At 34.5% G+C, this 16,854-nt stretch overlaps 1 protein-coding gene across 12 annotated transcripts in view; it reads right to left on the bottom strand.

Annotated features, from left to right (window-relative positions):
* Window positions 1–16,854, bottom strand: part of PALS2 (protein associated with LIN7 2, MAGUK p55 family member) — a 197,961-nt gene that overhangs the window by 37,658 nt on the left and 143,449 nt on the right. For all 12 annotated transcript variants that reach the window (XM_055314735.1, XM_055314737.1, XM_055314739.1 and 9 more), the window contains 3 exons: window positions 13,057–13,209; window positions 8,683–8,835; window positions 7,745–7,972 (listed from right to left, as the gene is read on the bottom strand). In XM_055314735.1, the coding sequence (XP_055170710.1) occupies window positions 7,745–7,972; window positions 8,683–8,835; window positions 13,057–13,209 (534 nt within the window). The remainder of the gene's footprint in view (window positions 1–7,744; window positions 7,973–8,682; window positions 8,836–13,056; window positions 13,210–16,854) is intronic.

Below are 16,854 nucleotides of genomic sequence, written 5' to 3'. Positions count from 1 at the left end.
GTCTATTTGTGCTTATGAAACTTCCAATAAAATATTAAATAGAAATGGTGTTAACATCCTTCTCTAGTTTTATTTTTTGTAATGAGGCAATAGTTTAGCCAGGACAATCATTGTTTATGCCTATCGTTCCAATATAATTAGTAATAATTTCCTCATTTGCTTTAGAAAATGACCCAATTTAGATGTTTTGGCTCACTTTGGAAGCCTTCATATTGTAGTCTCTTTTCTTTTTTATGATAGATAGGCTTAAGAACTGCCTCAGGCTTGGATGACTTCTAACCCATTTAAATCTTTTCTCCCAGTTCCAAAGGCTAAATAAAAGAGTTTGAGAAGGCATAGGATGTGAATAAATTTAAGCCTGACAGGACTAAAGATCCTTGCATTTCACTGTTCAGTCTAGTTCACTAGGTACAGAATCTACAAAGGAATTTGAGTCAAAGTGCTAACATGTAACATGTTAATATAAAAATTTTAAAAGCCTTGGTAAACTGGTAAAAAATTCTGGTTTAAACTACAGGGTACAGGGATAAAAATCTTCCTAATTATCACAACTAACACACACACACACACACACACACACACACACACACACACACACACACATCTTAGGTTTTACTTTTCCAATCTATTCAGGTCCAAATGGCAATGTGCTAGTTGAGAAATACAGGAGGTCTGAGAGGTACCAGTGATGTGAGATGTCTAATTTCAAATATTTCTTTTATGATTTTTTTTTTCTCTGAAGACAAGGTCTCTACCTTTATCTCAACCAAAGTTCACTATAAGCCTATTTACTTTTTGGTGTCAAATATACATACTAAAATTCATGACTAAAATATTCTATTCTTCATATTGAAGGAGGATGGCAGTAGAGTAGGAGAATGTTATGCTTGCCTTGTCCCACAAATACAACTACATAACTGTCAAATCATCCTAAATACACCAGAAATCTACCTGAAGGCTGGCAGAACAAACTCCACAACCAAAGGTGGAAAGCACATCGAAGAAGGAAGTGCAGAGACACAACTAGGGAGAGAAAGGGATTGTGGCCACTATGGTAGGGAGGGAGTGATGATCACAGAAGAAGGGAAAGACAGATTAGCATACAAGGGAGGGCATTGGGAAAATGAATACCCATATTAGTTGGCCTGGAATGTGAGAGGGCCTAAATTTCTTGAGTTCCTGCAACCAGTGAGACTTAAAGCCTGGAATTTTAAAGGTCCACATGCTTGGCTCAGGAGAACTCAGAGGGCATTGGGCTGCTCTTGGAGAGAAGGCAAGGGCAAATAGCCTGCAGACACACAACATGGAAACAATGATCTGAAGAGTCCCCAGGGCACACAGTGGGGAGGTTAGCTGCTCATTTTGAAGCATGTCTTAGAAAGGAGCCAACATTCATGGGGAGATCCCTGTTGAAACATAGGAACTGATATGCACCATTTCCCTTCTCTGCCACTCCGCACAGAGCAATCTGTGGGAACCAAGCCTATGCTGACACTGGCTACCTAACTTGCTTATACCAAACTCCATTCCCCAACGCTTTGGAAGAACCACCCTTTCTAGTCATGCTTGTCTCAGTCCCAACATAGTGAGTCACCTCCTACAGAAGACTAGCACAAACCCCTGCCAACACTTCATCTCCTGACCCAGGAGTTTGCAAGGTCTCAGTTCTGGTGGTGGTGGCAAAAGGTCTCATTTCACAAGCAGACCAGAACATACCAAGTTAAAATGTGCCACACACAGACCAGAGACCAAACACTGCCCACAACAGGCAGAGAGCCTCTGCAAATGACTGGCCTGAAGGATAAAGCAGCCAGCACACATTGGAGACACTCCTGGAAGCACCAGGTGCTGGGGAACAGGTGCTGGGGAACAGAGATGTAGCTAATTTTTCTAACACAAAGAAACATTCACAGAGACTAAGATAAAATGAGAAGACAGAGGAATTTGTACCAAACAAAAGAATAAGACAAGGTCATGGCAGGAGATATAAGTGAAACAAATTTAAGTAATGTGTTTGATAAAGAATTTTAAGCAATGATCATAAGGATACTCAATGGGCTTGCGAAGAGAGTGGAAGACATCAGTGAAACCATTAACAGAGATAAGGAAAAACAGCAGAGATAAAGGGCTTAATAAACAAAGTGAGAAACATGCTTGATGAAATGAACAGCAGGCTGGAAGAAACACAGGAATGAATTAATGACCTAGAAGACAGAGTAATGGAAAGTAATTACACTGAACAAAACAGAAAAAAAAAATATGCAAAATGAGAACAAACTTAGGTAACTTAATGACTCTAAAAAATATAATAATATTCATATCATAGAAGTCCTAGAAGAAGGAAAGAGAGAAAGGGGAGTAGAAAATCAGGAGAAATAATAGCTGAAAACGTCTCTAATCTGGGTAAGGAAACAGATATCCAGATCTATCCAGGCACAGAGAACCCCCGACAAAATCAACAAAAGCAGATCAACATGAAGACATATTGTAATTAAAATGGAAAAATAAAGTGGTAAAATAAAAAAAGTAAGAGCAATAGGATAAAAGAAAATAGTTACATACAAAGGAAATCCCACAAGGCTATTTTTCAGCAGAAACGTTCCAAGCCAGAAAGGAGTGGCATGATATATCCAAAGTGCTGAATGGGAAAAATCTGTAGCCAATAATACTCTATACAGCAACAAAAACTAAAGGAGTTCATGACCACTAAACCAACCCAGCAAGAAATATTAAAGGGGACTCTGAATAGCAAAGACAGACCAAAAATGATAGTATGAAGGTAGAAAACACAAAAGCAGTAAAAATGAATATTTCTGTGAAAAAGCAGTCAAGGAACTAAAAAAATAAAAAGATGCAAATTATGACACCATATATGCAAAACATGCATAGGAGAAGAGTAAAGAATGGATTCAAACATAAAAATCATAAATTTAATATAAACTGCTATATGCAGATGTTATATATAAACCTAATGATAACCACAAGTCAAAAACCACTAATGAATATGCAAATAATAAAGAGAAAGAAATCCAAATATATCACTTAAGAAAACTAGCAAACCACAAAAGAGAAAAAGAAAGTATCAGAGAAAATGTTCAGAAACAACCATAAAACAAGTACAAACGGCAATAAATACATATCAATAATTACTTAAATGTAAAAGATCTAAACACTCCAATCAAAAAGATATATGGTGACAGAATGGATAAAAAATAAGACCCATCTATATGCTGCCTACAAGAGAATCACTTTAGACATTAAGATACCTGCCAATTGAAACTGAGGGGATGGAGAAACTTATCATATAGACGGATGCCAAAAGAAAGTTGGAGTAGCAATCCTCATGTTGGACAAAATAGACTTCAAAACAAAGACTGTAACAAGAGACAAAGAAGGACACTATATACAAAGAGTGTAACAAGAGACAAAGAAGGAATAATCCAACAAGAAGATATACCAACTGTAAATATTTACACACTCAACATGGGAGTACCCAAATACATAAAACAATTAAAAACAAACATAAAGGAAGTAATTGATAATAATACAATAATAGTAGGGGACTTTAACTCCCCACTTACATCAATGGAAAGATCACCTAAGTAGAAAATCAACAAGAAATGGCTTTGAGTGACACAATGTACCAGATTGATTTAACAGATATATTCAGGAAATTCCATCCTAAAATAGCAGAATACACATTCTATTCTAGCACACATGGACCATTCTCCAGAACTGGTCACTTATGAGATCACAAAACAAGCCTCAACAAATTAAAAAATACACCATGCATGGTTTCTGACCACACCATTTTGAAACTAGAAGTCAACCAGGAAGGAAAAACCTGGAAAGACTAGGTTAAATAACATGATACTAAACAATGAATAGATCAACTACGAAATCAAAGAAGAAATTTAAAAATGCATGGAAACAACTGGAAACGAAAATACAATGGTACAAAACCTGTTGGACATCCTCAACAAAATACTACCAAACCAAATCCAACAACACATTTAAAAAAAAAAATCATTCACCATGACCAAGTGGGATTTATTCCTAGGTTGCAAGAATGATTCAATATTCACAAAATCAGTAAACACGATACACTGCATCAACCAGAGAAAGGATAAGAGAAAGGATATGATCATTTCAAAGAACACTGAAAAAGCATTTGACAAAGTACAACAACGATTCAGGATAAAAATCCTCAACAAAGTAGGTTTGGAAGGAACATACTTCAACATATAAAGGCCATATATGAAAAACTCACAGCAAACATCATCCTCAATGGGAACAGAGAGCCTTTCCCCTAAGCTCAGTAACAAAACAAGGATGTTCACTCTCACCACCTTTATTCGACATTGGATTAAGAAAACCTAGCCACAACAAAAAGATATAAAAGCCATTAAATCAGCAAGGAAGAAGTCAACTAACTGTTCACTTTTCGCATATGACATGATACTATATAAGGAAAATCCAAAGACTCCATCAAGAAACTGCTAGAATGATCAATGAATTCAGTAAAGTCACAGGGTACAAAATCAGTCTACAGAAATATGTTGCATTTCTACATACCAATAATGAAGCAGCAGAAAGAGAAATTAAGAAAACAACCCCATTTACAATTGCACCAAAATTAGTAAGATACCTAGGAATAAACCTAACCAATGAAGTGAATGACCTATATTCTAAAAATCAAACAATGATGAAAGAAATTAAGGATGATATAAAGAAATGGAAGGATATTCCATACTCATGGATTGGAAGAACAAAAAACATTGTTAAAATATTGATAGTTCCTATACTATACAAAGCAATCTACACATTTAGTGCAATCCCGGTTAAAATACCACCAGCATTTTTCACAGAGCTAAAGCAATCAATCTTAAAATTTACATAGAACCACAAAAGATGGGGATCCTGGGTGGCTCAGCAGTTTGGTGCCTGCCTTTGGCTCAGGGCGCGATACTGGAGTCCCGGGATCGAGTCCCGCGTCGGGCTCCTGGCATGGAGCCTGCTTGTCCCTCTGTGTCTCTGCCTCTATCATGAATAAACACACACACACACACACACACACACACACACAAAACACAAAAGAGCCTGAATAGCCAAAGTAACCTTGAAAAAGAAAAGTAAAGCTGGACACATCACAATTCTAGATTTCAAGTAATATTACAAAGGTGTGGTAATCAAAATGGTACGGTACTGACATAAAAACAGAATCATAGATAAAAAAAAAAAAAAAAAAAACAGAACAAAAAAACCCAGAAAGAAATCCACAATTATATACTTAATTAATCTTTGACAAAGCAGGAAAGAATATCTAAGGGAAAAAAGACAGTCTCTTCAACAAATGGTGTTGGGAAAACTGGACCACTTTCTTACACCATACACAAAGATAAATTCAAAATGTATTAAAGACCTAAATGTGAATCCTGAAACCTTATAAATCCTAGAAAAGAGCACATGACATTGGCCATAACTTTTTTCTAGGTAGGTCCCCAAAGGTAAGGGAAACAAAAGCAAAACTAAACTATTGGGGCTCTATCAAAATGAAAAGCTTCTATACAGCAAAGGAAACCATCAACACAACTAAAAGGCAATCTACAGAATGGGAGAAGCTATCTGCATATGGCATATCCAATGAAGAGTTAGTATCCAAAAATACATAATTTATAAAACTCTGCACCCCAAAAGCAAATAATCCAATTGAAAAAATGAACAGACATTTCTCCAAAGAAAACATACAGATGGCCAACAGAAACATGATAAGATTCTCAACATCACTTAGAGAAATGCAAATCAAAATTACAATGGGATAGTACCTCACACTTGTCAAAATAGCTAAAATCCAAAACACAAGAAACAAGTTGATGAGGATATGGAAAAAAAGGAATCCTCTTGCACTGTTGGTGGGAATGAAAATTGGTGCAGCCACTGTGGAAAACAGTATGGAGGTTCCTCAAAAAGTTAAAATAGAACTACCCTATGATACAGCAATTAAACTGTATTTACCCAAAGTACAAAAACACTAATTCAAAGATACAAGCACCTCTATATGTTTACAGCAGCATTATTCACAATAGCCAAGACATGGAAGCAGCCTAAGTGTCCATCAGTTGATGAATGGATAAAGAAGTGGTGTGTGTGTGTGTGTGTGTGTGTGTGTGTATAATGGAGTATTATTCACCCATAAAAAGAATGAAATCTTGCCATTTGCAATGGCATGAGATAGAGCTAGTGAGTATAATCCTATGTGAAGTCAGTCAGAGAAAGATAAATGCTGTAAGATTTCACTCCTGTGGAATTTAAGAAACAAAACAAATAAGCAAAAGGAAAAAGAGAGGGAGAGAGAGAGAGAGCAAGAGCGAGAGCAACCAAGAAACAGGCTCAATTATAGAGAACAAACTGATGGTTACCTGAGGGGAGGTAGGTAGGAAGATGAGCGAAATAGGTGGTGGGGATGAAGGAGTTCAGTTGTCATATTGAGCACAAGGTGATTAAAATAAAAGCTTAAGGAAAGTATATATTCTAGCCTTCAAAGAACAACGTAAAACAGGTACTCAACATACGTTATTTCAAAGAATCATATGAACATATAAAAACTACTTTTAAGTTCTCATACTGAAAGCAAGATCGTTGGCAGTATCATATGTAAAAACTTATAATTTCACTTACTCATGCAACAATACATTTATGGAATGAAGTTGAATAATTAAAGGCATCAATCTAAAATATTGATAGACATTTCCTAGTTCTACAGTATGTAGGCCTTTAAATCCTCTCCTCAGTTCCAACACTCCCATCATGATTGCCAAATCTTTCTCTGCAATTACTTTTTTACGTTTCTTTCTTTACAATTCTATTATACCACCACCTCATCACCACCATCACAAGAACAGCTACTTTTTGAGCGCTATGCACCAGGCATTATGAGAGCTTTACATGAATTAAGTCATTTAATCCTCATAATATCTTTTGAGAAAAGAAATATTATCCCTAACTATATATATAAAACAATGAAGCACAGACAGGCTAAGCTAGTAAGAGGTAGTAGCATTGGTATTTGAACCCAAACAGTTAACCTTTAGAGTTGTCTCTCAGAAATCACCTCACACCTCCAAAATTCTGCTTCCTGGTTACAGGATATCACTTCTCTCCTTTTGGAATTCACTCAACATGATGAAACTAGATGATTGCTGTCATTACAACATTCCCCTGTTCAATAATCTACTTTACCTAAAAATTAGTTATAAAAATCAGATCAAATGTGTACAATTCAGGTATTCAAGATTTTTCTCAATCTATATACCCATCCTCCCTTTCTGGCCTCATTCTCCATTCAGCCATCACATGAACACTAAGCAAGAGGTAACTGGAGCTATATTCTTATTCTCTCATAGGACCTAATACAATGTCTAAAACATAAGAGGTTCCAAAAATGTTTGCTAGATTAATGACTAAAAGACCCTATGACTCTTCAGATATCTAGCCATAGGTTACTGCAATGCTAGGGTTCATAGTGTTCACAAAGACATTTGGTTATTCCTTTCTTTATAAGAGAGTGCTCATCATTTAAAAATTCAAAAATTCACCCATGACAAAATAAGGCAATTCAGAACACTTAAATCATAGTTTTTTTTCTCTTTTCTTTAGCAAAAGAGTAGCAAGTGGTGGTTATATCCAACAGAGTGATTAAAGAAATGAAAATATTCTTAATATTACCAAGAATTTTATTACTGACCTGTTGAGGGGTTATGGTATCTCTATAGCTTGGTAAAATTTTTAGGGTGACACTTCCACTAATATTTTTCAGTAATTCTTGTAATTCCTTTGGATTGTTTCCAACCTCATGACCATTGACTTCTTTAATGATATCTCCCACATGAAGCAGACCTTGTCGATCTATCATTCCTCCGTGAAGGATTCGGGCAATTACCAGATCATTATTTTCGACCCTAAATGTTACACCCTAAAGGAAAGAAAAACCCAGAATTATCACTGGTTTTAGATTATTAGGAAGAAACCTTAAATATTCATGAATAGGAAAATTCTAAAAGTAGGTAAGTAAATTGTTCCTACTTTCCCCCTGTTCTCTCCTGTCTCAATATTTTAATTTCATTAAACCACAGGCAACTGAAATGACATATACCACCCCATGGAAATTATATTCCACAGGATAAAAAGTTCAAAGGAGAAGAGTAAGTATCTAAGCATTGATGGCCTTGTTTCAAGCATCTCCTTTTTTCTTATAGTCAGGACTCAGAAATATAATTTTAGCAGGGAATAGTAAATTTCACTACTTATTGAGTCCTACCCATGCCTTCAATTTTTAATAACTTTCTTCTGTGTTTTGATACTATCATTAGCAAGCAACTTGAGTTCATTTCTTCAAAGGATATAGAAAGAAATGGAATAATTATCTCTTGTAGTTTCTGCTGCCCATCAGCAAACTTCTGGCCTCTATTTCAATTTAACTTTTTATTTTGGTTTAGTTTTATATGCTATCTTAAGAGAGATCAGTTGTGTATTTATATACAAGCCAAAAAACACTGGTAAAACAAATATACATGAATTGATGTTTTCATAATAATAATACAAATTTTGAAAAAAAGGGGGGGTAGTAATTGAGGCAAAAAAGTCAGATTTCAGATTTTAAAAGGCACAGATTTATCTACTCACCAATGGCTCCCCAGCTCTTTTGTGAATACCAAGAATACGAATGGCATCTACTGGTAATAACTGATTATTGATAGAAGAATTATTCATTTCTGGGCTTGATGGAGGTGAATCGTAACATTTTGATGCCACAATATCATGGGCCTCCAAGAGTGACTATAAGGATTCAGAACAGCCTGTGGTTATTAATTACTGATGGAAAAAGTTATTAAAAGTAACAGTTCATTATCCTACTAGAGTACTAAAACCTTCCAAAGCACACATTAAATTCTAAAATAGGAGTTAAATCAAATGCAACAGAACCTTTTAAATATGAATATATACAGTTTCATCAACATAAACAATATTGTATTCTTTGTTTTAAAGGATTTGAAGAGACTGATATGAGTTTTGTGACTTTTTAAAACAAGTGACATGTTCAGTGGAAACTGAACCTAGATTTCCAAGTGTGGTGCACTCAAGGCACTGGAATTCACTGCTGACATTGTCATCAACATTATCATCATTCAATATTTATCATCAAGCCCTATTTATTAGGTATCATACAAATTCAAATGGTACAGGGGCTCCTGGGTGGCTCAGTTAGTTAACCATCTGCCTTCAACTCAGGCATGACCTCAGGGTCCTGAGACTGAGGCACCCTATTTCTCCCTTTCCCTCTGCTGCTCCCTCTGTCCTCTCTCTCAAATAAAATAAATAAAATCTTTAAAAAAATTCAAATGGTACAGACCCTAATTTTTACTGTAAAATTGTTGTTAGCAATACCATGTATTTTTTACACATATAAAATGTCTAATAAATAGATAACCAATAGAAAATGGATAAGTATCAGCATCTTATATCAGTGATGAAAGATTTTACATTACTGATAAAGGCTTTAGTCTATAGAACATATATTTTAAGGGAAAAACATTAATGAGCTATAAATGGTCCTGAATATAATTTTACCTCCTACATTTACTATGTATATGCTATCATGAATGACTTTGATCTAGCTTCCTAGGAATTTCTTACAATTTTTTAATATATTTTAGTTTTTTTGTTTATACTATAATTGTGTATACTCAATATAAAGCAGAGTTAAATTTTTTGAGTAGATGGAACCCAAGCTCAAAAACAAATCAAAATAAAAAGAAGGGAGAAAATAAATACCAGCAAATTCAGAACAGAAGCAATCAGGATATGAATTGATAATTTCTAGTCATTTCATGAAAATATATTTTAAGAGACTAAAGAAAATTTCAAAAAAAAATCACAAGGATTTTTTAAAGATTATTTCCATAAATGCTAGAAATTGCTCAAATCTCTAACCTGGGCTGCTTAGTTTTCATCCTATGCCTTCTTAGGCAATATTATCTACTCTGTGACTTGAACCACTACTTCAACACTGATAACATCTAAAACTCTCATGAGCTTCAGATTCAGACTAAAAATCTGTCTACAACTAGCCAGTCATGATAACTTGAAAATCAAAGAGTAAGGATAGTAAAGATCGAAACATACTGAATTTACGAAAAATAACTGCAAAATGCTATTTAAAAAACAGAAGGACTGAAAAACTCATCTGTTACCATTCAAGAGTGCTATTTTAAAACAATACTTTGAAAACTGGTAAAGGGAAGGATCAGGCATTTCCCTGACTTTTCAGTATGAACTGCATCATGGGTTGGCAAAATAGCTCAATTGATGAAGAGAAGCTCTACTTTATATAAGAACAGCAGCTACAAAATATAGAAAGAGAGAATCTGAAAAATGTCATTTTGAATCTGAAAAATGCCTCTAATGAAAATATTAATTCAGGCAAAGATTAATTTGTGTTCATAAGTAGATAAATGGCTAAACAGGAAATAACTTTGTGTAATGCTAGGATAATAATACAGTAGATTATGCTCTAGTGAAAAGTATTTCAAAGGAAGGATTAGACTGTCTTTGCCCTTAATTAAGACACCAATCTCAGCATCAGTAATGTGGGTTAACCAGGTGTCACACATCTTCTGATGTAGTTTAATTCATGTTGTATTACATCACTATTGATGCATTCCAGTTTCAAATAATTAACTTGAATCACCAACCTTTTCCTTTTTCAAGATTTTATTTATTTGAGAGAGGGAAAGAGAGAAAGTATGAGTGAGAGGAGAGATGAATGGAGGAGAAGCAGACTGACTCTACTGAGCAGGGAACCCAATGTGGGGCTTGATCCCATGACACTGGATCATGACCTGTGCTGACGGCAGATGCTTAACAAACTGAGCCACCCAGGGACCCTGAATCATCAACTTTTTAGAAAGAACTTCTGTTTACAGGAAATAGAAGGGATAACTAAACAACACAGTAAAGAGACAACCAGATTCATTCAGGGAGTGGGAGGTTCTGCAGGGCAGTCATTTTTTATAGGTCAACATTATAATTAAGGGAGAAAAGACAGGGATCTAAGTTGGAAACCCTTAAGTACAAAACTATACAGAGTATTTTGGTGTCAAATGGAGATGTTTGAATATAATGTGTATTACATGATATGGAGATCCACTGAAATGAAAAAGTGGAAATCAATGACTGAAAAAAAAGGGGCAAGTTACAAAATAACTTGTATAAGAGGATCTCAATCAGTAATGAAAAAAATATGCACATTTATGCACAGAAAAAGCATAGAGGAATATGCACTAGAATAGTACAGTACTGATATGGGTAATAAGAATGCAATGTCTTGGGCAGCCCTGGTGGCTCAGTGGTAGTGCCTGCCTTCGGCCCAGGGCATGATCCTGGAGACCCAGGATTGAGTCCCACATCGGGCTCCCTGCATGGAGCCTGCTTCTCCCTTTGCCTGTGTCTCTGCCTCTCTCTCTCTCTCTCTCTCTCTCTCTCTCTCTCTCTCTCATGAATAAATAAATTAAAAATCTTAAAAAAAAAAAAAAGAACTTATAAAGAATGCAATGTCTTAATTTTTAAATTTTTGCTTGCCTGTATTTTCTAATTATATTTATTAAACTTTATATAAATTGATAAACTTATTAAATTTTATATATTTATTAAAGATATGTAGCATGCATGAAAGCTCTACCATATGCTTCCGAGGTATCACAAACAACATTGCCAGTTACTTTAACATGTCAGTTTCTTGTAGAATGTTCCTTATCTCAGCAAGTGCCATCAATTATTTGTCAGAAATACTATCCTTATCAACTTCCCACATCTCTCTTCTGTAACTATCACATGTAATCAATCACCAAGTCCTGTTGATTTTATGGCTTAAAACCTAAAAATTCCCACATTTTCCACTCTTGATACTGCCATCAGTTTCTTGCCTTATTCCTCAACTATCTTTCTGCCTTCTCCTTAATATCTCCTACTCTCTCCCCTCTTATGGTTCTCCCCTCCTACTCTCACTGTCCTCAGAATAAAGTCCAAATAGCTTTCTGTGCCTTATAAGACCTTCATCAACTGGCACAAGCATATAGGATGTCTCTGAAATGTGTCCATTTTTTTGTACTTTGAGATACTGATTTACAGAGCAACCAACTCACTATAAACTTTTGTATTTTGCAGCCACATTGCTGAAGAGTCATAGAAAGCCCTTGAGAAAAAGCAAAGGGGGTGTTGCCATTTGATTTTCAAAGCTAAGATTTGCAATGGAAAGCAGATGACACTTTATTCTTTTATCCCAGCACTACTTATGGAACAGTCTATTCCTTCTCCCTTAAAATGCAGTATCTCTGTCATAAATCAAGTTGTGGTATACATGTGGATATATTTCTGGTTTTTTTTTTCTCTTCCATTGGTCTATTTTCTAATACTGTCCCAATACCACACTTAATTATACATTTATAAGAAATCTCTCCTCCCTCCCCTCCACTTTCTCTTCTGAAACTGACTCTTCTTTGTTAAACAGATTTACTCTTCACTGCTACAGACCAATGCTTAAATTGCACGTATTTTTTTTAGCACCTATGGAGAATGTGTTATGGATTAGTTCTATCCTTACACAGTTCTCTTTTGTTCCAAGGTCACTGATTGCATCTCAGTCTCAGAAGCAATACTGAAATAACTCTAATAAGAAAGGCTGCGAAACAGTGGTGGTGAGGAAGGAAAATCCATTATCACTATAAGAAAAAGGTCTCTAGTATGTGGTCTGTTGCTGCATCAAGGCTGGTTTTAATTACACAATGGAAAATCCATTCTAATGTATTTCTGCTATACATTTATGTAGTGTATATTAGCTCTGTGTCTGTTTTTATATCCTCAGGTCATTAAAATATCTGTTGGAATTTACATATTTATAAAATTTGGCTCTAAATAATCTTAAATAAATCACCTTAAGCTGGAACCCATCTACTAAAAGAATACAGGGGACTTGGGAATAAGAGTAATAGCAAAATTTACCTGGAAGTGAGGCTCTTTGAGTATGCCAACCAGTTCTGCCACATTTTCATCCACATTTATTAAAGGAGTGATATCTTCAAGAATTTCATTGACTAATTCTAAGTTATTATCACTGACAGCTTCTAGTTTTGAATCTTCTAGCCTCTCATGAGCCTGAAAAGATAACAGTATAATTGAAGTCATAACACATATTGTTTTGCTCCAGACCATGATTTTCTTCTTGATTTCTTTTTCATAAAAAACACTCTAAAAGATACTACCTAAAGGTTTGATTCATTTAAACCAAATTTAATATTCTAGTCAGAGGCAACATACATTTTATAGTAAATGTTATCAAGCAATATAATAAATCTTGGCTTTTATTCCTATTCTAAAAGTAATGGAAAACTTGCTTTAATAACTAAATGATGAAAAAAAACTAGTAAGCCAGAAGATAATTGAAAAAACACATTTCCTACCCAATAGAATTTCCTAATGGCTTTCTAGTCTAGGCTCAAACTCTAGAGGACACTGCTTATGCTTCATGAAAATAAGTGATTATGCATAATAAAAATAAAAAAATAGGAATGTAATCATTATATGGACTGCCATTAAAAAATAATAAAAATCATTTTGGGGGTACCAGAATCCTGAAGCTACCATTTTCCAATTTTGATATCAGCAAAATAAATAAGTCAATTCAGGGAAGTCAGTTCTTGAACTGGACCTTGAAAGACTGTTTTCATTAGGAAATCATGTCTCTTTATCTTAAGCCACTTAAAAAAAAAAAAAAAAAAAACCCTCACAATCTTTTCCATGGCAAATGGACCATGAATCACACTGTCACAGGAAACAAGTAACCCTAATTAGCCTTTAATAGTGGGAGTAAAACAGAGTTTTAAATTCAAACTGAAACTGAACACTAAGTAGTCTCCCTCTTTTTAAGTGATGTTTTTTCTGATAAATGGTTGCGTCTGATTTTGAAGGCAGGCAAAGCATAACTGTTAAGATTTAATGTATAAATGAAACCATGTAAGATGACAAATCTTGTATTTAATATCTTAAGATCGATTTCAGTAAGCACTCAGGAAAAATCCAAGTTTCAAGTGGTAACAGTATCAATTAAACTTTATCTGTACCTATAATACTTCAGCCATTATGAATGGATCCTTCAAAGACAAAATATAGGGTCTGATTTTAAAAATGAGATTTTTCATTTAAATGTATTTTTTTGAGGTGATTCACACGAATGAAATAAATATTTAACTGGAGGAAGGGGCTACATACATAAGCAACATTTTTTTTTTTTATGATAGTCACAGAGAGAGAGAGAGAGAGAGAGAGGCAGAGACACAGGCAGAGGGAGAAGCAGGCTCCATGCACCGGAAGCCCGATGTGGGATTCGATCCCGGGTCTCCAGGATCGCGCCCTGGGCCAAAGGCAGGCACCAAACCGCTGCACCACCCAGGGATCCCCATAAGCAACATTTTTAAAAAAACACCTCAGGAGAAAAAATTTTAAGTCATAAGAAATGACAGAAGAAATTTTAACTGTTATTAAACAAAGAAAAATGTCAAAAGACCAAATGTATTTTAGAGGAAAGAGTTTCTATTACATTTAGATAAGAAAAAAAAATTAGGTAAGAAAAAAATTAAGATTAGAAAACACCACAAAGAATAAAATGGGTAAATCTGTAATTTTCTGAAAGTTCAATATAAGCCTATTAAGGATAGGATGAATGGGAAACTCAACATATATCACCATGGGTAAGAAAACCTAAAATAATGGACATAACTAGCTATTAACACTTATAAAACAAACTAGAATTGTTTATTGCTTTAATAAAAATATTCGCTGTTAACAAGAATTTAATTAAGCATTGGTAACCTTGCAATACTCCTTTACTCTTATAGTAGTATATGAAAGTTTAAGGAAAGAAAGGAAGGAAAGAAGCTTAACATTTATTAAGGGTTTTTTTTTTTTTTTTTTTTTTGTGTGTGTGTGTGTGTATGTGTCAGGAACTATATTCTCAGTGTAGTGTGAGTGTGTATTTAGCAAAGGTAGGTGTGTTGTTGTTATCTTTACCATATAGACATAGATGCTAATGCAAAATAAAAGTGATTTGCTTGAATCTATAATACTGATAAGTGGCAGAATCAGATAGTCTAATACCAAGGCTTGAATGCTTACCTACTAAAGCTTTTTATTTGACTTCATCACTATGCAGCCACTGAAACATCATACTGTGGTTAATTATTCCATCTACTACATAATGCATTATTCTAACTCATTTAACTGTGTCAGATATGTTCTCATTGACTGCGAGTTGAGTTGCAGTTTCTTAGCATGCTACTCTAGTCCAGATGTGTTATTAATTCTGTTCTACTACATCTATCCCCACAGTTATTTTATACTCCTGTGGTCAGAATACCACCCATCCCTTCAACCTGCAACCTCTTTGCTCCAAGTAAGAGCTATAAACACTACCTGTTTCTCTAGAAAACACAAATGTTTGGTTTACAATTTTCAGGTACTATGTCAATATATTTTCTGTAACATCCTATGATCACATAATATACCCATTCAATTCAAGACACTGGGACAAGTAATAAAGAAACAGAAATGATCACTGATGAGAACTCTAATATAGCTCCTTTAGTTTCTATGTTCATCTATCTTATTGCTCTCAAACTGGGTGAGGACACATGGAAATATATGAAAGAAGTAGTAGCAAGGCAAAATTATGTTCTAAAAACAAACATACACAAAGGTTTCTTCACATTGACTGCACAGACTAGTGCAACAGTAGAAAAAAAAAATCCACACAAGAAATTCTCAGAAAAAGGAAAAAAGGCTTTTTAGTGAAACTGTCACTGTAATTATATTAACACAGAAAGCCAATTTCTGAAATATAATTGGGTTCTATCAAGATCAAATTTATTTTTCCAAGAAAGCAAATGCAGGTCCATATTTTTAAGGTGTAAGATCCTGTGAAAAAAGTTAGGACTTCTATTCACTTTAAAGCCAGCATTTATTTAGTAGCTTTGAAGAGGCAAGCATCAACTTGAATTTAACTGATCTGACAAAAAAAAAAGAAAGAAAGAAAGAAAGAAAGAAAGAAAGAAAGAAAGAAAGAAAGAAAGAAAGAAAGAAAGAAAGAAAGAAAGAAAGAAAGAAAGAAAGAAAGAAAGAAAACACTGAAAATTGACCAGGACAGATAAATTATAAGCTATTTGAATAAAATGGGTCTTGCTTCCCTTTAGAAAAGACATTATTAGAAAGCTAGCATAACTTCAAAAAAACAAAACAAAAAAGCTAGCATAACTTAATAAAAATATATTCCACCTGCCACAACTTGGGACACTGGGAGCTGATACAAATATGATGTAGCCTAGCCTTCTTGTATGTCCAGTTCTGAGAATCCTATTTACTACTGCACCTTAGAAAAATGAACTGCAGAGAATAAGAACTTCCTTCAGGACTTCTAGGTATTTCTTTTAGGCATAGTCCAACCATGCTTGCAAAAAAAAATAAATAACAGAAATTGTGGGCTATAAAGTGACAAATACTATCTATTATATCTAATACTATTATCACTATGTGTACTAACCTTGCCTTTTTCCCTTAAAAGGACCAAAATATCATAAATTCTGTTTCTATGTTTGAACATGGCTAAGTATATGGTAGTTGCTCATTAAATATTTCTTGAAAAAGCTAAGTAAGTGACAAATGTTTTGCTGAGGTTAGAGTCATTCTCTTCTATTATAGAAACTCGAGGATGAGAAAGATCAAGAAAAGCCCACAAAGAGTCAAAAAATA

The sequence above is a fragment of the Nyctereutes procyonoides genome, unplaced genomic scaffold (assembly GCF_905146905.1).
Source record: "Nyctereutes procyonoides isolate TBG_1078 unplaced genomic scaffold, NYPRO_anot_genome, whole genome shotgun sequence".
Classification (NCBI taxonomy): Eukaryota; Metazoa; Chordata; class Mammalia; order Carnivora; family Canidae; genus Nyctereutes; species Nyctereutes procyonoides.
This window is presented reverse-complemented; position numbering and strand designations above follow the sequence as displayed.